The sequence below is a fragment of the Erpetoichthys calabaricus genome, chromosome 9 (assembly GCF_900747795.2).
Source record: "Erpetoichthys calabaricus chromosome 9, fErpCal1.3, whole genome shotgun sequence".
Classification (NCBI taxonomy): Eukaryota; Metazoa; Chordata; class Cladistia; order Polypteriformes; family Polypteridae; genus Erpetoichthys; species Erpetoichthys calabaricus.
The window spans coordinates 75,331,272-75,355,654 of NC_041402.2; the positions used below are offsets into that span (position 1 = coordinate 75,331,272).

A 24,383-nucleotide genomic window follows, 5' to 3' on the forward strand; every position below is an offset into this window, starting at 1 on the left:
TGGAGCCCGAGTGATCACTTGGATGAATCAAACCTGTTCAAAAAAAAAAAAGCGGAGCAGGCAGTCAGCTAAAGAAGGGAATCAATAAATAATTATAACCGTAATAAACGAACAAAAAATAACGGAGAATCCACAGATTACATAAAGGAAATGGGTACCTGAACAGAAACGTAAGTCTCAAATAGTCACACTAAGTACCATAGTTCACTTGTGGTATCGAAGTATTTATGCAAATCCAACAGAGTGGCTGTGGGCTCAGAGCATGGGGGCGGGGCCTTCCTCATTCACTCGCCAGCCTTTGTTCCAGTTACTCTATGTCTCGCCACGTGTTGCAGTGCACCTTGCCTCCGCTAATGCCCACCTGAGAGAGTAACCACAGAACACACTGCCTTTTTTTGTAGGTGAGGCAATGCGCTGTATCAACGCGTACTCCTAACCTCTCTCTCTCTTTCTCTATTATGCTCTCTCTCTCTTTCTCTATTATTCTCTATTATGACCACACGCTAATACCCGAACTATTCCGAAGCAACATTTGCACTGTTTTGTGTATCTCACACCCTCATACACTTTTATCGTAAGACCATCCCTTATCTACAATGGAGCATTCGATCAGAAGAAAATATGAAGCTGATTTTAAATTAAATGTCTTTGAAGTGGCAAAAGAAATTGGTAACTGCGCTGCTGCCACACAATTCAATGCATCTGAGAAATTGATGCAAGATTAGAGGAGGCAAAAAATTTAAGTGTTGCATTTTTGAATGGGCGTATAAGTTGGGGTCTGATATTATGATCGCTTTTTTGGGTTTCAACAACCGACTCATATTTATTTTTATTTTTAAACTTGTGTTTTTTCTAATTATATTTTTCTCAAACAATTAAAAAAAAAACACTTTATTTTCCTCCCAGGCAACACTGGGTATTTCAGCTGGTATATATATATATATATATGTATATATATGTAGATATGTATATATATGTAGATATGTAAATATATATATGTAGATATATGTGTCTGTGTGTGTATGTATGTATGTATGTGTATATGTATATATGTATATGTGTGTATATGTATGTGTATATATATGTTGATATCTGTATATATATGTGGATGTGTATACAGTGGGTACGGAAAGTATTCAGACCTTCAATTTTTCACTCTGTCACATTGCAGCCATTTGCTAAAATCATTTAAATTAATTTTTTCCCTCATTAATGTACACACAGCACCCCATATTGACAGACAGAAAAAAGAATTTTTGAAATTGTTGCAGATTTATTAAAAAAGAAAAACTGAAATATCACATGGTCCTAAGTATTCAGACCCTTTGCTCAGTATTTAGTAGAAGCACCCTTTTGAGCTAATACAGCCATAAGTCTTCTTGAGAAAGATGCAACAAGTTTTTCACACCTGGACTTGGGGATCCTCTGCCATTCCTCCTTGCAGATCCTCTCCAGTTCTGTCAGGTTGGATGGTAAACGTTGGTGGACAGCCATTTTTAGGTCTCTCCAGAGATGCTCAATTGGGTTTAAGTCAGGGCTCTGGCTGGGCCATTCAAGAACAGTCACAGAGTTGTTGTGAAGCCACTCCTTCGTTATTTTAGCTGTGTGCTTAGGGTCATTGTCTTGTTGGAAGGTAAACCTTCGGCCCAGTCTGAGGTCCTTAGCACTCTGGAGAAGGTTTTTGTCCAGGATATCCCTTTACTTGGCCGCATTCATCTTTCCCTCGTTTGCAACCAGTCGTCCTGTCCCTGCAGCCACAACACAATTACATTGACAATCATGTTACGTTATTTTTAAAATGTTTCCTTTTCTTTTTCATAACCTCTTTAACACACTACCTCTCCACTGCGAAGCGCGGGTATTTTGCTAGTATATATATATATATATATATATATATATATATATATATATATATATATATATATATATATATATATATATATATGTATATATATATGTGTATATGTATATATATATATATATATATATATATATGTATATGTATATGTATCTCTATATATAATCTTCATTTGGATCTTGATCTTTGTTTGTCCGCGAATGAATTAGAAGAAGAAGCACTAGATGGCAGTAGAGAGACAGCTAAAACATAGGCATTGCATTAAGAATCTCCTCCAGGCTTATACTACTGAAGACTGTAGTACTCCAGTCACACCTCAAAACACAGACATTCAAACTAAACAAATTGTTGTGCTTTAAATTAACTAATCTTTATATATAATCTTCATTTGGATCTTGATCTTTGTTTGTTCGCAAATTCCACGCATGCGTAGACCACCTTCCAGTTTAGTACGTTGATGTTACTCACGGATGTCAACAATGTGCTGGAATAACGATAGGGGTGGTGGACAGTGTTATGCTGGTTAGCTCCTGAGGCCTGGTTAGAGAATGAGATTGCCGAAGATAAAAGGTACGTGCCTACGTAACATATGAATGAAAGAAAGACAGTGGGTAAAATGAATGACAACGTAACAGCACGTTCCGGAAATTATTATTGTTACGTTGTAGTCAGCGAGTGCTGCGCATCTCACAGTTGTACCGTGGCTTGCTCACGTCAGTGAAGTGATCCCTATTTATGCTTTAAAGAGCCTGGATACCTATGTGTCCCCCTTTTATAACCATTGCTCCGTGTATATTGCCTTATTCTTTGGATTGCCACAAAGCAACCTGCGAGATTGGAGAAAGGTTGAGAAGAGATCATGAGAGGAAACGACAGCGTCGTGAAAACGAGACGGACTGTGAACGGAGAGAAGCAGAAATGCTCCTACACCACCACATATTTACTATTTGGACAGTGATTCCGAGTAGGCCGTCCCTATCGAATCAATGTCCAAGGGTTTTCTTTTGTAATTTTGTTTCCCTTATAAAAATCATAATGCTGTGCGACGAAGGGCCCAGTTCATGACTGGCAGCCGCGTTTAAACAGGGAGCCCTTCATAGACAACTTTAACATGCGCAACGTAGTTGGGCGCACATGGCTAGTATATATATGTGTGTATATGTATATATATATATATGTGTGTATATATATATATATATATATATATATATATATATATATATATATATATATATATACACACACACACACACACACACACACACACACACACACACACACACATGTGGAGTAATAAACTGAAAACACAGAATCGGAAAAGTCGTCTTGTGCTTTTAGACAAACAGCAAGAAAAACTACTTTAATAAATTCAGACCTTTTTATTTTTTCTATTAAATTAAAATGAGCTCTGGTTCAGTGAGATTGGTGGCTGATTTATCGCAGCATCCCTACTGGACATTAACACCACATTCCTAAATTTCCAACTTACTCCTCAGAACTGCAATTGCTGCTTAATAAATCATTTCAAACTTTAATTAAATTGAATGTTCAGATGAGCCATTTTGGTGGGCATTCTGTCATACACAGTTGTAGTAAACAGGCTGCTGAGCTACCCACTTCCACAATTTGACCCTGCTAAAGTTCCTTGCTAAAAAAAATCCAATATTTTCTTATGGTTTGCTGCTCTTTGCTGAAGCGATTTGATTGATTTTCATTTGTTTTCATTCCCATCCCCTTTCCTTTTATGAAGAAAGTTTCTCCTTATCTGATAATATCTGTGTCTCATGCAACAGGAAGAGGAATAGTAGATTTACATGACTGAGAGTTACACTGAAGACACAATTCTTTCTCTCACTTACTGTGTTTTTTTGAGTATGAAGCCCAACAGTATGGTCAACAGAGAAAGCGGCTGAAAAGAAATAAAATGTTGAAGGATGTCTACACATGGATATGTTATTGAATAACCTATTACTTTGGAACCTCAGTTCACGACCATAATTCATTCCAAAACTCTGGTCGTAAACCGATTTGGTCGTGAACCGAAGCAATTTCCCCCACAGGATTGTATGTAAATACAATTAATCCGTTCCAGACCATACGAACTGTATGTAAATATATATATTTTTTTAAGTTTTTAAGAACAAATATAGTTAATCAAACCATAGAATGCACAGCGTAATAATAAACTAAATGTAAAAACATTGAGTAACACTGAGAAAACCTTGAACAACAGAGAAAACTAACACTGCAATAGTTCGCACTATAGCGCTACCAACAGCTGGCTAAAAACACTTTTTTTTTTTTTTAATGAGTTTTAAGCACAGGGAAAAAAATGAACATTTGAAAAAATCCATAATTTAATAAACCACCAAGAAAAGTAACATTGCAACAATGCACACTACGAACCGATCGCTGTAAACAGAAGTGAAAACAAAACCAAGCCCAGTGCATTTTGTAACTGCCTTCCAACCTTAAGCATCCATCCCCCTCTCTCTCGCGCTGCCTGTGTGTGTGCGTCTGTCTCTCTTGCGCGCTGCATATGCGCGCGTCTCTCCCGTCTCTCTCACTGCCTGTGTGTGTGCGTCTGTCTCTCTCTCTCGCGCTGCCTGTGTGTGTGTGTGTGTCATGCTCTCTCGCTGCACAGGAAATGCACAGGGAGAGACTGAACATGTATGTACAAACCGAAAGGGAAACTGGCTTGTTCGTATACCGAGTGTGTGGTCGTAAACTGAGGCAAAAGTTTGGTGAACTTTTTGGTCGTAAACCGATTTGTACGTGTACCGAGGTTCCACTGTATTTAGAAAACAACATCTGATTATTTTATAATATTATTCGCAAGATGATATAGAAGTTCTATAAAGCAGATGCCACTGTATTACTAATCAAATATTTCTTCTTAAATGTCATTCCATGCTTATGCATATGTTACTATGTAGACACCCTTCAAATAAACTTACTGAAATTTGTCACATTATATTAATGTTCTCTACACTTGGTTAAGTAATCTTTAAAAAAGTCACCACTTGAAATATATCAGTGCATACTACAATCAAGATAAAATCGATACTGAATCAGTGCATTGTGAATCAGACTCGAATTGGGACATCAGTGCCAATACCCTGCCCTACCAGAAAAGAAAGATATGGAAGGTTTTCTTGTCACACTTTAGGGCTGCTAACCATAGGCAACCATTACAACTGTATCACACTTGCAATGGACACTTTTTAAAAAGGGTACTTCCAGCATAATAATGTGCCAGTCACAAAGCTTGCATCTCTAGGTACTTTCCCAGGTATCTATCCAATTTAGTATCTTTGAGAGTTTTACAGTTTGAATATATGGCTGAAAAACCTATAGGAAATACATGACAATATAAAGACAGAGAGGACCAAAAACTCCCAAGGAAAGTTACTAGTACCTTTTTAAATCCAAGCTTCAATGAATTCAGTTGTTGTGAATGGAAAATGTGATTCAACCTGGTAGTAGACAGATACAGCTAATAAAGTGGCAAGTGAGTATATTTGTATGTGGATTGAAAAGAAAATTAGCACATTGCATAGTAGGCAAGATGTAATGAAAAATCTTGTATCCTCAACTTTTTATTAACTTATTTCCTTCTAAATAATTATGTTATGATTATGTGTTATAATCAAAACTGAAAAAACTGGCAGCTACTGACTACCTTTTTGTTTGTATCTCATTTTTAGTTGAAGGCTGGTTAAGGAAAAAAAATCAAGATTTGAGAATATCAACAAAATTGTGATGTAAAATGAAGCAAAAGCTGTGAAGAATGAAGAATGGGCATCCAGTTAAATGTTGTGAAAATTGCAACTATCTGTTTAAACTGCATAAAGAAATACAACTCTTATAGTTAATAATTTCTGAGACAGCAGACTTTAATTAAATGTGAAATTTAATTTATAGCAAGGATTGACCTCATATAAAGCACATGATTAGAAATAAAACCTACAGCTACTATGGGACCATGTTTGCCTAGTTCCATTTTACTGTTAACGTAGCCTACAGAAAATTTTTCTCGTAAGGACAAATTATGAAAACAATCCAGATATACAGTCATGGCCAAAAGTTTTGAGAATGACACAAATATTAGTTTTCACAAAGCATGCTGCCTCAGTTTTTATGATGGCAATTTGTATATACTCCAGAATGTTATGAAGAGTGATCAGAATTATAATTAATTGCAAAGTCCCTCTTTGCCATGAAAATGAACTTAATCCCAAAAAACTAATTTCCACTGCATTTCAGCCATGCCACAAAAGGACCTGCAGACATCACTTCAGGGATCCTCTCGTTAACACAGGTGAGAGTGTCGACGAGGACAAGGCTGGAGATCACTCTGTCATGCTGATTGAGTTAGAATAGAGAGGTTCAATTGTTGTGAAGGAAGTTTCAGGGCACTCAAGTAAATCCAGCAAGTCACAGGACCTTCTTCTAAAGCTGATTCAGCTGTGGGATCGGAGCACCACCAGTGCAGAGCTTGCACAGGAATGGCAGCAGGCAAGTGTGAGTGCATCTGCACGCTAACTGAGGCCAAGACTTTTGGAGGATGGCCTGGTGTCAAGAAGGGCAGCAAAGAAGTTACTTCTCCCCAAGAAAAACATCAGGGACAGACTGATATTCTGCAAAAGGTACAGGGATTGGACTGCTGAGAACTGGGGTAAAGTCATTTTCTCTGATGAATCCCTTTTCTGATTATGTGGGGCATCCAGAAAAAAGATTGTCCAGAGAAGAAAAGGTGAGCAGTACCATCAGTCCTGCGTCATACCAACAGTAAAGCATCCTGGGACCATTCATGAGTGGGGTTGCTTCTCAGCCAAGGGAGTAGGCTCACTCACAATTTTGCCTAAAAACACAGCCATGAATAAAGAATGGTACCAAAACATCTTCCGAGAGCAACTTCTCCCAACCATCCAAGAACAGTTTGGTGATGAACAATGCCATTTCCTGCATGAAGGATCACTGTGCCATAAGGCAAAAGTGGAAACTAAATGGCTCAGGAAACAAAACATTGAAATTTTGGGTCCACAGCCAGGAAACAACCCAGACCCCATTGAGAACTTGTGTTCAATCCTCAAGAGGCAGGTGGACAAACTTAAAACATTGATTATACAAGAATGGGCTGCCATCAGTCAGGATTTGACCCAGAAGTTGACTGACAGCATGCTAGGGCAAATTGCAGAAAGAAGGGCCGACACTGCAAATATTTACTCTTTGCATAAACGCAATGTAATTGTCAATATAAGCCTTTGAAACTTATTAAATACTTACGAAACTCCAAGCATTGATTATGCAAGAATGGGCTGCTAATCAGTAACTTTTACTGAGCACAAAAAAATAAGTTAGCTAATACAAGACAGGTTCTAAAAGTAACCGAAACAGTTCTAAACAAAGCTACTAAATAACCTGCTACATAAAAAGTATACGTCCATTTTTGTTTTAAAGATTTTTAATGTGTTTAAAAGTACTAGGGTGTTGTACCATGCTAGCCATTATGACTGTAGTGAGAAGTCAAGCAAAATGACACCTTTTATTGGTTAACTAAAAAGATTACAATATGCAAGCTTTCAAGGCAACTCAGGCCCCTTACATATTGTAATCTTTTTAGTTAGCCAATAAAAGGTGTCATTTTGCTTGACTACTCAATGTGTTTAAGATAAATAAAATTACAAAAGTTCATTGACTGAAAAGGTTGATACAACCTATTAAGTCTGTGGATACAATAGTCATGCCAAAAATAAATCATGCAATCCTGATACCTTTTTCCCAGATTGCTTCTCCACCATGTCTGTGACAGGAAAATCCTCCGACTGGGGCGTTTTAGAACCCCCGCCCTTGGGCATTGTTCAGCCTTTGCTGGAGAACTTCATTCACGCTTCCATTGCATCGTCATCAACTGTCTGAGCAGAAAAAAAAATGAATACTGAAAAATTAAGATCAACTCAATCAAGAAAACAACACTCATAAGTTTTTTTTATTTGCCAAGATTTTTTTTTAAATTCTACAATTTCTTCATTTTGTTAATAGATAGTCAATCAAGATGTACTTGAAAAGATCAGACTTTAAAATGCTAACTAAAAAAGTAGTAATTTGATTACATTGTCAAATAGCACAGTTTAGTAATAATTACCAGAATTGAAAAATATCATTGTACAATATTTAAGATATTTTCTACAGTGGTATAAACAAGGCAGATTAGAAGTAACTGTTCAAAAGATTCAAAAATAACAATAATAATCTCTGAAAAATCAGTAGTGCCAGATGAGTCCATCTGACCAGATCTTGTATTACTAAAAAAAAAATTCTCTTCCTTTAGGTATGAAGTATGTGCATTATCATACAAGAGCATTAGACTATCTATACTGAGTATGGTATACTATTGTATTCACCTTCCAATTCACTTTTCTAGGAATACAACAATTCTGTGAAAGGTAGTGACATTTAATACCATTTTCTATACCACAGGTGGGGAGTAGGGTATGGAGAACGTGAGAGACGCACATAAAATTGGAGATCAAAACTTTATTTCTTTATAAAGTATACAAGACAACTAGATTTCTCTTGACCGAATGCACATGTTCAAAAGCTTTTTAAGATTGTCATACATTCAAAAGTCAATAAAATGTCAAAAAAGAACAGAATTCTTATATTAAACTGCACTAAACAACACTTTTAAAAATGTTATATTAATTAAAATATTGTTTTTGAGGAGCACTTGTTCAAAAGCTCTGATACTGTAACACACACATGAATTCAGTAAGAAAAATCAAATAGTAAATAGTACAGTAATGCTACATTCTACCATCAAAACTGTAGCCTAAAGAACAGCTTTCCAAATTTTTTCCATGGCAACCACCCAAGTAAATTCTGCTCAATGCACCAATATAATAAGGGGAAAGTAAAGGTTTAAAAGCAAGACACAATGTATAGAAAATCAAGAAGTACATTTTTTTATTCTTTTGTCATTTAAATTACTTTTTGTACACAGTTCTAGGTGTCAAGAAATAACTTGTTATTATGATGGCTATTTTGCTATGCTTACATCACATTGTACACATTTCTTTGTTGATACGATCTTATTAGATAACTAATAGAACAGAATATGTCAGCAAAACTGGTTGAAGACAAAATATACTCTCTGGAAAGTGGCATATTTCAACACCTTTTCAACAAAGATTACTGTTAGCTTTCACAAAAGATGCATTCACCAAAATGAAAACAGCACATAAAAAAAAAAATCAGAGAATGTTTCAGGAGGAAAATAAATAATTAAATCGGAGGAAACCGTTGTGGATGCACTTCACTGACAGGAATAATGGGATTTGGTACAGAGCATGTGTTAAACCAAAAGGCAAAACAACAGGAAATGTTTGCAACCAGCACACACAATACTAATGTCTTCATAACACCTTGCTCTGCCTTGTCTTTCAATAACATTTAATGCATGTGTACAATTACATTTTTGTGAAGGGATGTTTTTAAGTATAACATTTGTTTCAAGATTCAATTCCCACCTGTTTCTCTTAAGCAACTGTACACAAGTCATAAGCAGTTCATTTTTTGCAAAAGTACAGCAATCAAAAAGTAAAAACATTAATGAGAAGGAATATAAAAAAGCAAATATAGGCCAAAAGTATATACAGCCATATTTTTAAGCCACAATGGAATATATATTTAAGTGTAATAATTATCATTGTGAGCATTTTAATCCTAATTTTTGGCTAGTTTTTATAGCCCTACTGTAGATTAGTTTCTTCAGATGTGAAGAATTTTGACCAGCAGCAGAGTCAGAGTGAGGAAGCAGGGCCACTGCTCTGTATGGTATCATTTCAAAATTTCAGAAATGGTATGTATCAATACACTAATATTTTTGACAACACTAGTACTGATTGCATATTCTCCCAGTGTCTGAAAGGGTTCCACCCCTTATATCCCCAGACATATACAGGTTTGGTTTATTGAGGATTCCAAATTGGCCATGTGTCAGTGGGTGTGTGTGTATGTTAGGAAGAATGGTCACTAGCATGTACCCATTGCTGCCAGGATAGGCTCTGGCCCATGCAACCATGAATTAAATAAAAAGCAGGTGTGAGAATGTTTATTTCAAGATAGAGTAACAACTGGTTAGGCAATTAGCTGAGCAGAGCAAACACTATTAAACTCTTTAAATAATATGTGGATTTTGTAGCTATATAATATAAATCAAAGTCTGAGAACACACAATGAAAATATCTTTTATGATTATGTACTAACATTCCTTGCATTTAGTATAGTTAAAATGCATGATCCATGTAACTCAAGAGATACAACCAGCACACGAAGACAAATTCACATAGGACAAAAACCAGTACACAAAACAATGCAATGCCAATACTAACTCCTTAAACAAAATACTAAATGTGGAAACATATTAAAAAACTTTTAAACAATGGAGATGCACTCACTCTTAGATATTTATTCACTATCAGATGCTTTAATACAAATGAGATTAATATAACCAAGGAAAATTTTGAAATTATATATATATCTTTACAGAATATAAAAGACAAATGAGTTGTGCATTAAGTTAACAGCGCTTCACATGTTTTACAGTGAATGACAATTCTCTTTGCATATATGGAATATGATTGGTTAAATCTGAACAAAGGTGGAACACTTTAGTCCATGCTGTGACAATCAAGGCACTAAAAATTCACTTTTATTCACTTAAATACTATTGGCAATATGAATGTAATAATGTTGAAAAAAAAAAGTGTGAAATAATTTGTCTTGATTTCAGTATTTACTCATCTTGCCTGAAGAAGAGGCCCGAATTGCCTCGAAAGCTTGCATATTGTAATCTTTTTAGTTAGCCAATAAAAGGTGTCATTTTGCTTGGCTTTTCTCTATACTCCAACAAAGATGAATTAAAAAAAAAAAAAAAAAAAACATCTATTCATTTCAATTTACTTAGTTTTCTACTACTAGGAACTTTAAGTGCTTCATCTTCTAATATGCATACATAAAAGTGTGTGCATATATATATATATATATATATATATATATATATATATATATATATACACATACATATATATATATATATATATATACACATATATATACACACACACACACACACACAAATCAAAAAAAAATTTAAGGAAACTCTTAAATCACACATCGGATCTCGGTGAACAAAATATTAAAGTGGAAAATCTTTACTGAGTAATACTGGGGAATTCATTGAGAACAAAATGATGTAACAACGGTCAATGGAAACCAAAACCACCAGCTCATTAAGGGCTGGATTCAATATCACACCAAAAGTGAAACACTGAAATCACAGGCTGACCCAAACTGCATGAATTTCATCAGGGCAACTCATAACACGACTCAGCAGTGTATATGGCCTCCACACACCTGTACAGACACCCGATAAAGTCTGGGCATGCTTCTAATGAGACAGCAGAATGGTGTCCTTGAGGATCTCCTCCAAGACCTGGACAGTCTGGTGCTATTTGGCAGCGTTGGATGCACCCATACATAATATCCCAGAGGTTCTCAACTTGATTCAGGTCTGGGGAACGTGCGGGCCAATCAATGGCATCAATGCCTTTGTAATCCAGGAACTGCCTACACCAGGAGGAACCCAGGGCCAACTACAACAGCATAAGGTCTGACATTGGTTCTGAGGATTTCATCCCGGTACCACAGCATTAAGGGTACTGTTGCCTAGTACGTGGTCATCTGCAACCCTCCAAGGATATGCCTCGCCAGACCATCACTGAACCACCACCTAGACGGTCATTCTGCATGATGTTGCAAGCTACATAACGTTCACCACGGCCTATCAAGACTCTTTCAGGTCTATCACATGTGCTCAATGTGAACCTGCTCTCATTTGTGAGGAGAACAGGGTGCCAATGGCAGTGCTGCCAATTCTGGTATACCCTGGAAAATACTAATCGAGCTGAACACTGATGGGCTATGAGTAAAGATTTCACTATAGGACGTCAGGTCCTTATGGAGTCTTCTCATACTTTGGTCACAAATATGCACACCAGTACCTAGCTGGAGGTCATTTTGTAGGGCAATGTCAGTGCTTCTCCCGTTCCTCCTCGCACAAAGGAGCAGATACTGGTCCTGCTGCTGGGATGATGCCCTTCTACTGCCTTGTCCAACTCTTCTTGTTTAATGCCTCATCTCCTACTATCTCCTCCATGTTCTTGAGACAGTGCTGGGAGACACAGCAAATCTTCTTTTAACAACATGTATGGAGTGCCATCTCTGAAAAGTGGACTACCACTGCAACCTGAATCAGCTGCAGGTACCACCTCATGCTACCAGTAGTGACAATGACACTAGCAAAACACCGAACTAGAAAACAATCAGTCAGGAAGGGAGGAAAGAAAGAGCAATTGTCTACAGCCACCACCATCAAAATCATTCCATTTTGTGGCCATCTTGCTGTTGCTTCTCCGGTGAACCTGTTGTCACTTTCATTTCCACCAAAGCAGGTGAAGTTGATTCAAAATGACTTATGCTTCCTAACTGGACAGGTTGATATCACTGAAGCTTAACTAACTTGGTGTTAGACCATGATGATTAAGTGTTTTCTTCATTTTCTTGAGCAGTGTATATTAGAAACAAACATACATACATACATACATACACACACAAATCTCTCTATTATAAAAAAAAAAATCCTGGGAAAAAAAGCAGGGCGACAATACGTGATCTTCTCGGAAGTTCTCAGAAGACATTTAAAAGACCCGCATGACAAAAAAGACTGGCCACGGAGCGTCTCACGGGGACCGTAAACATGAGACTTGGTGCCAACAGATTGTCCCAGGACCGTCTCGCAGGGTCGTGGAACATGAGATTCTTGCAAGACACGACCTTATTATCAAATAAGAGCACAGCCAGCCAGCAAAACACTCAGACATGTAAATGCACGTAGCACACACAGATCCTGTGCTCTCAGCACATACAGTTAGGTCCATAAATATTTGGACAGAGACAACCTTTTTCTAATTTTGGTTCTGTACATTACCACAATGAATTTTAAATGAAACAACTAAGATGCAGTTGAAGTGCAGACTTTCAGCTTTAATTCAGTGGGGTGAACAAAACGATTGCATAAAAATGTGAGGCAACTAAAGCATTTTTTAACACAATCCCTTCATTTCAGGGGCTCAAAAGTAATTAGACAATTGACTCAAAGGCTATTTCATGGGCAGGTGTGGGCAAGTCCGTCGTTATGTCATTATCAATTAAGCAGATAAAAGGCCTGGAGTTGATTTGAGGTGTGGTGCTTGCATGTGGAAGATTTTGCTGTGAACAGACAACATGCGGTCAAAGGAGCTCTCCATGCAGGTGAAAGAAGCCATCCTTAAGCTGCAAAAACAGAAAAAACCCATCCGAGAAATTGCTACAAAATTACGAGTGGCAAAATCTACAGTTTGGTACATCCTGAGAAAGAAAGCAAGCACTGGTTAACTCAGCAATGCAAAAAGACCTGGACGTCCACGGAAGACAACAGTGGTGGATGATCGCAGAATCATTTCCATGGTGAAGAGAAACCCCTTCACAACAGCCAACCAAGTGAACAACACTCTCCAGGGGGTAGGCGTATCGATATCCAAGTCTACCATAAAGAGAAGACTGCATGAAAGCAAATACAGAGGGTGCACTGCAAGGTGCAAGCCACTCATAAGCCTCAAGAATAGAAAGGCTAGATTGGACTTTGCTAAAGAACATCTAAAAAAGCCAGCACAGTTCTGGAAAAACATTCTTTGGACAGATGAAACCAAGATCAACCTCTACCAGAATGATGGCAAGAAAAAAGTATGGAGAAGGCGTGGAACAGCTCATTATCCAAAGCATACCACATCATCTGTAAAACACGATGGAGGCAGTGTGATGGCTTGGGAGTGCATGGCTGCCAGTGGCACTTGGACACTCGTGTTTATTGATGATGTGACATAGGACAGAAGCAGCCAAATGAATTCTGAGGTGTTCAGAAACATACTGTCTGCTCAAATCCAGCTAAATGCAGTCAAATTGATTGGGCGGCGTTTCATGATACAGATGGACAATGACCCAAAACATACAGCCAAAGCAACCCAGGAGTTTATTAAAGCAAAGAAGTGGAAAATTCTTGAATGGCCAAGTCAGTCACCTGATCTTAACTCAACTGAGCATGCATTTCACTTGTTGAAGACTAAACTTTGGACAGAAAGGCTCACAAACAAACAGCAACTGAAAGCCACTGCAGTAAAGGCCTGGCAGAGCATTAAAAAGGAGGAAACCCAGCATCTGGTGATGTCCATGAGTTCAAGACTTCAGGCTGTCATTGTCAGCAAAGGGTTTTCAACCAAGTATTAGAAATTAACATTTTAATTCCAGTTATTTAATTTGTCCAATTACTTTTGAGCCACTGAAATGAAGGGATTGTGTTAAAAAAATGCTTTAGTTGCCTTACATTTTTATGCAATCGTGCGGAGAAAAGAGACCCAAAAGCATTGGAGAGAAAAAAAAGGCAGGTAAGAGATTATGAAAGCAGTGGAATTCGAAAGGCTCAAGCAAATGATGGCGCGATACACATGCAGAGAAAGGTACAGAATATGAAAGCAGCAAAATTCAAACGTATTGTAGCATCCCAGCCAAGTTGAAGCCTTTTTAGTTTTAAGTGACTGTTAGGTCCGATTGAGGGATGGCGGAGTACAGCACGGAAGACTGGTAGCGGGGTATTGATTGATGCGGTATGGGGGGGGGGGCGAGACCCAGGGGAGGAGGAGATGGAGAGGGTGCTAGAAAGTTGTGTTTGGGGTTATGAAGTCGACGATTGTTCAAATAGAACTTTTGCAACACTTTATTACGTCAGACGCTACAGTATCAGGGGTGCGGAAATCCAACGGACGACTCGTCTGACACGGGTAAATTGACCGTCGGACAAGCGTGTTTTTTCTGTTTCAGTTGTCCGCGGACAAGTGCAGTTTTCTGGAGAAAAATATATGTGCTGTGCAGGGCACATTTTACCACTACTTTCACATTTTAAACATTTGGGTATGTACTTTGTGCGGAAACAGTCTACTTAGGCATGTTCTTCATGTCTCAAATTGGTCTTCAATATTGTTTACAAAATGACGGCTGATTTTTCAAAGGGGAAGCACTCTTACGGTCTTACATAAGTATTTTACCCTAATACTTACACGCTTGGAGATGCGGTCATTTTTTTCATGCCGACATTACGATGTAATCTGATGATTTTTCATTATAATCAATAACTTTTATATATTACCAGTAACGGCGTACTGCACGATAACATGCAGTGAATAAATACATTTGACCTGAGCATTCCTAGTTTTCATCCTTTTTCTCTGTACGTTTAACATTCATTTGCTCAGAGGTTGATGTGCTTGCTGCTTTCTGAGCAGCTCTTCTTTTCTCCACTGTAGCGGCCCGCTGCTTCCTTTCTTTCGTTGCCATCTTTTCGCGTTAAAACTGATTAAGTTAGTTTTTGTGTTGCAATTACTTAGTACGTTTTCTTTAATTTTTCACTTAAACTGGCACTTAAGTCTTCAATCTGCCTCAAGAATGATTAGCAAAGGTGGTGGGGAATGAGAACGGCTCCCATACGCATGCGCCGCCCTGCTGCACACTGCCGAGAGTTGATTCAACAATAAAATAAAAATAAAGAGTAATACAAATCATCACCCCGAAAGCGGATAGTAGACGTCACGTAGTATACTGTATGTGTACCAAATTTCAAGTCAAAAGATGAAATGGTTTGTGAGCTACAGGTGATTTAAAATCCTGGACAGACAAATGAACAGCCACGGTCGCGTATTATAGAAGAAGATTGATAAAATTAATTGTTTCTACATTAAAATGCAGTAATTTTACTTACAATACAATTGTTTTCACCACATAACAAAGCTTGTTAGGCAGTTAATCTTTCCTGAAATTTGCGATTTCGTGTAGGTTATGATATACAGGTATTGAGGAGTTAAGAAATTTATTGTGTGACAACATCAATTTTGATGAGCTGTCAATAGATTTTTTTGATTAGCGAATATTTCATATAAAACAAGTTGGTTTTGCGCTGTCAGTTTATTAAAAATAAAGAAGCAAACATTCTAAGGGTTTCCAAAGGTTATGAAATAGCTATAAAAATCTTCACTGTAACTGTAGTATGTGAAACAGAACTAGTGTACTATAATGAAGGCATTGTTTTATTAGTGAGTTAAAATGATAAGGGAATCTTTTATAAAATGTTCTAGAGCAAGGTGGCAAAATACTACTCCCTGAAAGAACTTTTTTCAGTTTTAAAATGGAAGGCAGTTTTGGCATCAATAGAAGAGATCAGAAAAAATAAACTATTTTTCACTTTTGTTATTTGTTTATGGACAAGTGAATTTAACTGGCAGACAAGTGGATTTTCTAAGTTTACTTGTCCGTGGACAAGTAGAAAAAAATTTGATTTCCACATCCCTGAGTAAAAAAAAAAAAAAAAAAAAAAAAAAAAAAAAAAGTAGTAAAGTAGATAGTAAAGATCGCATCATGGATGGCAGCCTGTCTGGCGTGCTCTCTACTTTTACTGCTTTTTACTATTTTTTTAAGCTGATTTTCTTCTTTTTCTTCCTGTTTTTTCTTTATTTAAACTGGTTATTTATTTTGGTTAGTGTATAGTACTTGTGTAGATACAGTAATTATTATTTACTAGACTTGATAATTTTCAACACCAACTACTCTGCGATAACCATGACGCCAAGCGGCTCCATTGTTTACAGCCGGGAACAGCTGCTGCGGCTCCGACAGCACAGCCGAACCGGCGTCCAGCATGCCATCCCTGCGAAGATCAAGAGGAACTACCATGACTGCCGTGCATGAAGAGCACGATGGCTGAAAAAGACAAGATTTCGTCCTGCGCTTCCTGTGTTAGTGATGGGGAATGTTAGATCTCTTGTGAATAAGATGGATGAGCTGGTAGCGCTAACAAGGTCGGAAAAAAATTCCAAGAGTGCAGCTATTGTGTGTTTCACAGAGACATGGCTGAATGAAAACATCCCGGACTCTGTAGTGGATTTAAACGGGTTTCAGTGTGTAAGAGCGGACAGAGACACCGGCAAGAGTGAAAAGAAGAACGTGGCGCAGGCTTATGATGTCATCAGCTGTGCGATCGCGGACCTCCTGACTCGCAGTCCGAATGCATTTATGGCCGTCACGGGAAATTTTAATCAAACAAACCTCCCCACTGTTCTACCAACATTCAAGCAATATGTTGATTGCAAAACCAGAGACAATAAAACACTGGACTTATTCTATGCCAATGCTACAAAGGCATACACCTCCATCTCTCTCCCTCCCCTGGGTAGGGCTGACCACAACCTTGTCCACCTCAGGCCCCTTTACAAACCTGTTGTCCACAAGCAACCCGCAGTTGAGAAAACTGTTACGAGATGGGCAAAGGAAACGGAGGAGACTCTGCAGGGGTGCTTTGAGGCAACGGACTGGGATGTTCTCTGCAGTTCCCACGGGGACAATATAGGCAATCTGACAGACTGCATCACAGAATACATTAACTTCTGTGTGGACACGGTTGTTCCCAAAAAAACTATTTGTTGCTTCCCCAACAATAAACCCTGGGTAAACAAAGACATCAAAGCCACACTCAACAAGAAGAAGAGATCTTTCAGAAACGGTGACAAAGAAGAGTTAAGACTGATACGGAGACAGCTGAAATTTAAGCTGGAAAGCAAACTCCAAGTAAACAACACCAGGGAGGTGTGGAATGGAATGAGGGCCATTACTGGCCAGAAACAAAAGTGGAGTTTGGATGGATGGGGACGTTGAATGTGCAACCGACTTAAACTTGCACTTTAATAGGTTTGAACCCCCTTCGTCCTCTCCCTCCACACCCGGCTCTTCTCACCTTCTCCTTTCTCCTCCTCCCTCTCCCGACCACACAGTCTGCCTCTCTCTGTCCCTCTCAGCAGATGACATCGGAAGGGAACTGTGTAGACTCCATCCCAGCAAAGCTGCGGGTCCCGCCGGCATCAATCCTAGGGCCCTCAGGTGCTGTGCTGCCCAGCTGTGTGGAGTGCTACATTTGATCTATAACATGAGTCTGAAACTGCAGAGAATTCCGTCACTCTGGAAGATAGCATGTTTGGTTCCTGTCCCTAAAAAGACCCATCCATCGACCCCCAACGACTACAGGCCAGTGGCTCTGACTTCACACGTCATGAAAACACTGGGCAGACTCATACTGAAACATCTGCGTCTGCTGGTGGAGCCCTGGCTTGACCCCCTACAGTTCGCTTACCGGCCCGTATCGGCGTAGAGCTCGCCATCATCTACCTGCTGAACCAAGCTCATTCTCATCTGGATATTGTTGGGAACACTGTGAGGGTCATGTTTTTTGACTTCTCCAGTGCTTTTAACACAATCAGACCATCACTGCTTGGGAATAAGCTCAATGAAATGCAGGTAGACGCCCCACTTGTAGCCTACATTACGGACTATCTAAACAATCGACCACAGCATGTCCACCTGAACAGCTGCTGCTCTGAAAGCATCATGAGCAACACGGGGGCACCGGATGGAACTGTCCTATCACCTTTCCTCTTCACCATTTACATGTCTGACTTCAGGTACAGGTCTCAGTCATGTCACCTGCAGAAATTCTCTGATGACTCTGCCATTGTGGCCTGTATCAGGGTTGGTCAGGAAGAGGAATATAGGGGTGTGGTGGAAAGCTTTGTTGAGTGGTGTGAGCAGAATCATTTACAGCTAAACATCACAAAGGAACTGGTGGTGGACTTTAGGAATCGGGCTCCTCCTCCCACCCCTGTCACTACCAGAGGAACGGAGGTTGAAGTACTTGTGGACTATAGGTACCTGGGAGTGCACATTGACAGTAAACTTGACTGGTCCAAGAACACAGACACTGTGCTCAAGAAAGGGAATAACTGGCTCTACCTAATGAGGAGGCTTAGGTCGTTTAATGTATGCAGGAAAATGATGACAATGTTTTATCACTCTGTGGTGGAGAGTGTGGTGTTTTTTGCAGCTGTGAGCTGGGGCAGTGCGGTGAAGACAGCTGATCACAACAGGCTGAACAAGCTGATCAACACTAGTATTAACAGAGCCTACGAAAAAACTCGTAGATCCGTCCCACCTTAAATCGCTTCTTAAATCTGTTCGCACCTCTCCGCCAGCGTCCTTTGTCCTCTAAATGTGCAGATAAAGACAAGCTGCAAACAGCCGACTATTCCATCCCCCCACCGACTTAGAATGTGCATGAATTTCTCCCAGCTCATGCCTTGATTGATTATCTGGGAGTGGAGTTTTAGAGTGGAAATAATAGATCGTTATTTGGAACACATGCATTTCATGTGTGTTCCGTTTTCTACAGTAATCTGTATAAACACATTTTTAAAATGAAACGTTTTTCATATTCTAGTAGTAAATGACAAAATGTAGGCATAAACTATATAATGTATGAAGCCTGAAGTCCAAATATCAAAGAAACACTTTCACGAAAGGTACAAATATAACAGAACATGTGCGCTTTTATTCAAAAATATAACTGCAGAAAAAAAAAAAAGCCGCCTTAGTGTGCGACATTGACACTCAGTTACTACGACGGCCCCATGGCGCAACAGTATCAGTTGCTGACTGGGAATCAAAAGGTCACGAGTTTGATCCTGCTTGATTTTCTATTGAGATATGAACTGCTCTTATTTTTACTATTTTAGAATAAAAAGATACATTTGATTTCAATCCGTAACAGCCGGTGTAATTTATGATATTTGTAAAGGTTAGCTTTGTTTTTGTTTTATTCACTTTTCATTCTCTTCGTCATGTTCAGGATACTTCCCTACCCCATCTGACACTGCTGTTTTCACATAAAGACGCGCTATAGCTCTGCAGTGTATCACGATACATACGACCGCGTGTTTTTTTCCCCCAATCTTGCCAGTCCCCACATGTTGCTGTATGCTGTTTCTTTTGTACTCCAGGACATGCAGAGGAAAGCATAGTAAAGAGCAATAACTTCAGCGCTATATGCAATCATCAGACACTCCCCATCTGACACTGCTGTTTTCACATAAAGACACGCTATAGCTCACCCAAGGAGCGCCCATCCTACATTTACGACATGTTTACTTGTTGCAGTGTACACACCTCTCTGTGCTATGGTTCCTATTACACTGAACAAGCACCTGTAATTTGCAGCTCTATTCATTATCTCTAAACAAATATATGTGACGTTTTGAAGAAATCATTTTATGACGCGAATAGTACCAATCAGAAAACATTGTCGAAGTAATGCAATATTATTTGAAAACAAACAGCGTCAGATTGGGTGTGATTTATACTGGCACTGTTACTTAGAGTCAGATCAGAAGCTGAATAAGCTCCTGTTCTGACTTTAAGTAAAAAAGCATGAATTAATCAACAGAAAGAACCGCGACTGACATTTTAAACTTAACGATTTACAGTGCATACCAATTTGTAAATTTTATGTCCGTTTGAGGCTACAAAGAAAAAAAAAAAAAACACTTCCTCCCCTGCGGGGAATCGAACTCAGTCAGCAAATCTCAGCGTTACGCCAAGGAAAGTGTTGCTACAGCCTTGAACCTTTTGTGAAAGTGTTTATTTGTCACATATTCTATAGTTTAGGCCTACATTTTGTAACATTTATTACTAAAATATGAAAAAGTTTGTTTTAACAATGTCTTTACACAGATTACTGTAGAAACGGAACACACATGAAATGCGTGTGTTCCAAATAACGATCTATTATTTCCACTCGAAAACTCCAGTTCAGTCACTCCCAGATAATCAAACAAGGCATGAGCTGGGAAAACTTAGTGAATGTTTTGCGATGGTAGGGGATGGAATAGCCGGCTTTTTGCGGCACGTCTTAAACGGCACATTTAGAAGACAAAAGAGAGGTGAGAACGGTTTTAAGGTGGGACGAATCTACGAGTTTTTTCGTAGACTCTGGCAATTCTAATGTTAAAAAGGCTGGTTCTGTCCTAGGCGTCAAATTAAGAGAATCTGAAGGAGGTGTCCAAGAGGAGAATGCTGAAAAAGCTCCTCAATATCATGGACAACCCCTCTCACCCCATGCACGCCTCCTTGATGAACCATCAGAGCACACACAGCAAAAGACTCATTGCCTCCAAATGCAGAACTGAACGCCACAGGAGATCTTTTGTACCTGTGACAAAAAGGCTTTATAACTCCTCTTCATTCTGTAGGTGATCTTTTTCAGCCTTTATGGTGGTATGTTGGTCCTATCCTGTCATTACAAGCAGCTAGCTCATTTTACTCAGGCACAAGTACTAAGTCACTTTCATAACCTACAATAATAATCTGTTATATTTTTGTATATTTGCACAATTGTCATATGCTTGTCATATACCTTCGTATTTTTGTACATTTGCACAACTGTTATATTTTTGTATATTTGCACAATTACTATTTTTCTCTTTTTAAATCTTCATTGTACTCTATTTCTCTTGTTGCACTGAACATGCCAATGACATAAGAATTTCCCTCTGGATGAATAAAGTTCTCATCTTATCTTATTAGCGCAAACAGAAGGTAATTAATCATCAGAACCAGGTGTAATTGAAAAAACAGCAGGACAAATCGAGGTCAGAAATAAAAGGCAAAGAGTGGAAAACAAAGTCTTTCCGCCTTCGCAACTTCATAAACACGGTCACAAACTTACACATGCAGAGCAGATTATGAAAGCAGTGGAATTCGAAATGCTCAAAAAAAAAATGTATGCGCGATACAAATGTGGAGAAAGTTAAAGAATATAAAAGTAGGAAAATTAGAAAGTATAAAAAAAGAAAGTAAAGATCGCAGTAGCACAAACAAACGGAAATTATTACTTGAAAAAGGGAAAATAATCACCAAGGACAAGGTGGCATTGAAAAAAAAGCAGGACAAAGTGAGGTCAGAAATAAAAAACAAAAAGAAAACAAAGTAAAACGTCATAAAGAGGTTAAAAAAAAGGGGGCCAAGCACATGCAGAGCAGGTTAGAGATAATGAAAACTGGAACTCAAAAGACTCAAAAAAAAAAAAACGTAGGCGCGAACCACATGCAGAGCAAGATACAGAATATGAAAGCAGAAAAAAATGAGTGTCAAAAAAAAGAAAGTAAAGATCGCATTAGCGCAAACAAAGATAAATTATTACTCGGAGAAATAACTAAAAGGCGAATAGAGATCGAATATACTGTATGGACACAGGTGATATGTCAGAAGTATGTAAATACTGTAAGGCTTTAAAGTTTAAGTCAGAGAATTTCAAAAACGGGGTTTACCTCACATGCATTTATTGGTTACTTTGCAAAAAAAATTATTAACTGCTGATGATGTCGATCGCTTTGTCTGTGCTGAAATTTCAAACAGAGAAACCTATCCTGAATTATGGTTCAAAGTCATTAAACACATGTCTCACTGACCTCATTTAAAAGATTCAGCATATTGGGACCCGAAAGATTCCAAATATTGTTTTTACATAAGTTCTGAAAAAAAAAAAACTGAAACTAATGAAATAGCAACAATTAAAAGAAAAAAAAAATCTTAAAAGTGTGTATCCGGAAAACCAAATACAGGGGTTGGTGAGCGAAGCCCCCTAATTTTTAAAAAGAAAAAAGAATTTAATTTTGTTTTCTGGCTGGAGGGAAAACTGATAAGGCACTTTCTACAAAAAGGGTCAGATGCATATGGGCCTGCAAGACTACAACACCCTCTGGATATAATGAGGAATGAACCTTTAAAAGATGATGCTGCCCTGTGTGTTACTGCTCCATTCTCTGGACATCTTTTATCATGAACTGTCCTTCAGGCTTCTTTCTGCCAGATATTGTGGATTGCGCCAAAGATCTACTTCCAATGATTCCTTACTTTGATATAAATGATGTAATAAAATTGTACTGAATGCCAGCTGCCACAGAGAATGCCCACTCTCAGGATCACTGTGCCAATTTTATGAATAAAGCGTGCGAGTGGTCTGAAATCTTTAAATCACTACAGAACTCTATACTGCAGCAATATATATATATATATATATATATATATATATATATACACACACATATATATACACATAAATATATATATATATATATATATATATATATATACATACATATACACAAATATACATACATACAAATATACAGTCATATGAAAAAGATTAGGAACCCCTCTTAATTCTTTGGATTTTTGTTTATCATTAGCTGAGTTTTCAAAGTAGCAACTTCCTTTTAATATACGACATGCCTTATGGAAACAGTAGTATTTCAGCAGTGACATTAAGTTTATTGGATAATAGAAAATATGCAAAATGCATCATACCAAAATTAGACAGGTGCATAAATTTGGGCACCCCAACAGAGATATTACATCAATACTTAGTTGAGCCTCCGTTTGCAAATATAACAGCCTCTAGACGCCTCCTATAGCCTTTGATGAGTGTCTGGATTCTGGATGGGGATATTTTTGACCATTCTTCCATACAAAATCTCTCCAGTTAAATTTGATGGCTGCCGAGCATGGACAGCTTGCTTAAACTCATCCCATAGCTTTTCGATGATATTCAAGTCAGGGAACTGTGAGGGCCATTCCAGAACATTGAACTTCTCCCTCTGCATGAATGCCTTTGTAGATTTCGAACTGTGTTTTGGGTCATTGTCTTGTTGGAATATCCAAACCCTGCGTAACTTTAGCTTTGTGACTGATGCTTGAACATTATCCTGAAGAATTTGTTGATACTGGGTTGAATTCATCTGACCTTTGACTTTAACAAGGGCCCCAGTCCCTGAACTAGCCACACAGCCCCCCAGCATGATGGAACCTCCACCAAATTTAACAGTAGGTAGCAGGTGTTATTCTTGGAATGCAGTGTTCTTCTTCCACCATGCAAAGTGCTTTTTGTTATGACCAAATAACTCAATTTTTGTCTCATCAGTTTAAAGCACTTTGTTCCAAAATGAATCTGGCTTGTCTAAATGGGCATTTGCATACAACAAGCGATTCTGTTTGTGGCGTGAGTGCAGAAAGGGCTTCTTTCTCATCACCCTGCCATACAGATGTTCTCTGTGCAAATTGCGCTGAATTGTAGAACGATGTACAGATACACCATCTGCAGCAAGATGTTCTTGCAAGTCTTTCGAGGTGATCTGTGGGTTGTCTGTAACCATTCTAACAATCCTGCGCATCTGCGGCTCCTGTATTTTTCTTGGCCTGCCAGACATGGGTTTAACAGCAACTGTGCCTGTGGCCTTCCATTTCCTGATTACATTCCTTACAGTTGAAACTGACAGTTTAAACCTCTGAGAGAGCTTTTTATAGCCTTCCCCTAAACCATAATACTGAACAATCTTTGTTTTCAGATCTTTTTTGAGAGTTGCTTTGAGGATCCCTTGCTGTCACTCTTCAGAGGAGAGTCAAAGGGAAGCACAACTTGCAACTGACCAACTTAAATACC

The 24,383-nt window shown here is 38.4% G+C and overlaps 1 protein-coding gene across 3 annotated transcripts in view; it reads right to left on the bottom strand.

Moving 5' to 3' along the window:
- ankrd11 (ankyrin repeat domain 11) overlaps window positions 1-24,383 on the bottom strand; it is a 428,609-nt gene that overhangs the window by 129,045 nt on the left and 275,181 nt on the right. For all 3 annotated transcript variants that reach the window (XM_051931662.1, XM_051931660.1, XM_051931661.1), the window contains one exon: window positions 7,636-7,776. In XM_051931662.1, coding sequence (XP_051787622.1) covers window positions 7,636-7,719 — 84 coding nt within the window. In that variant the 5' untranslated portion in view covers window positions 7,720-7,776. The remainder of the gene's footprint in view (window positions 1-7,635; window positions 7,777-24,383) is intronic.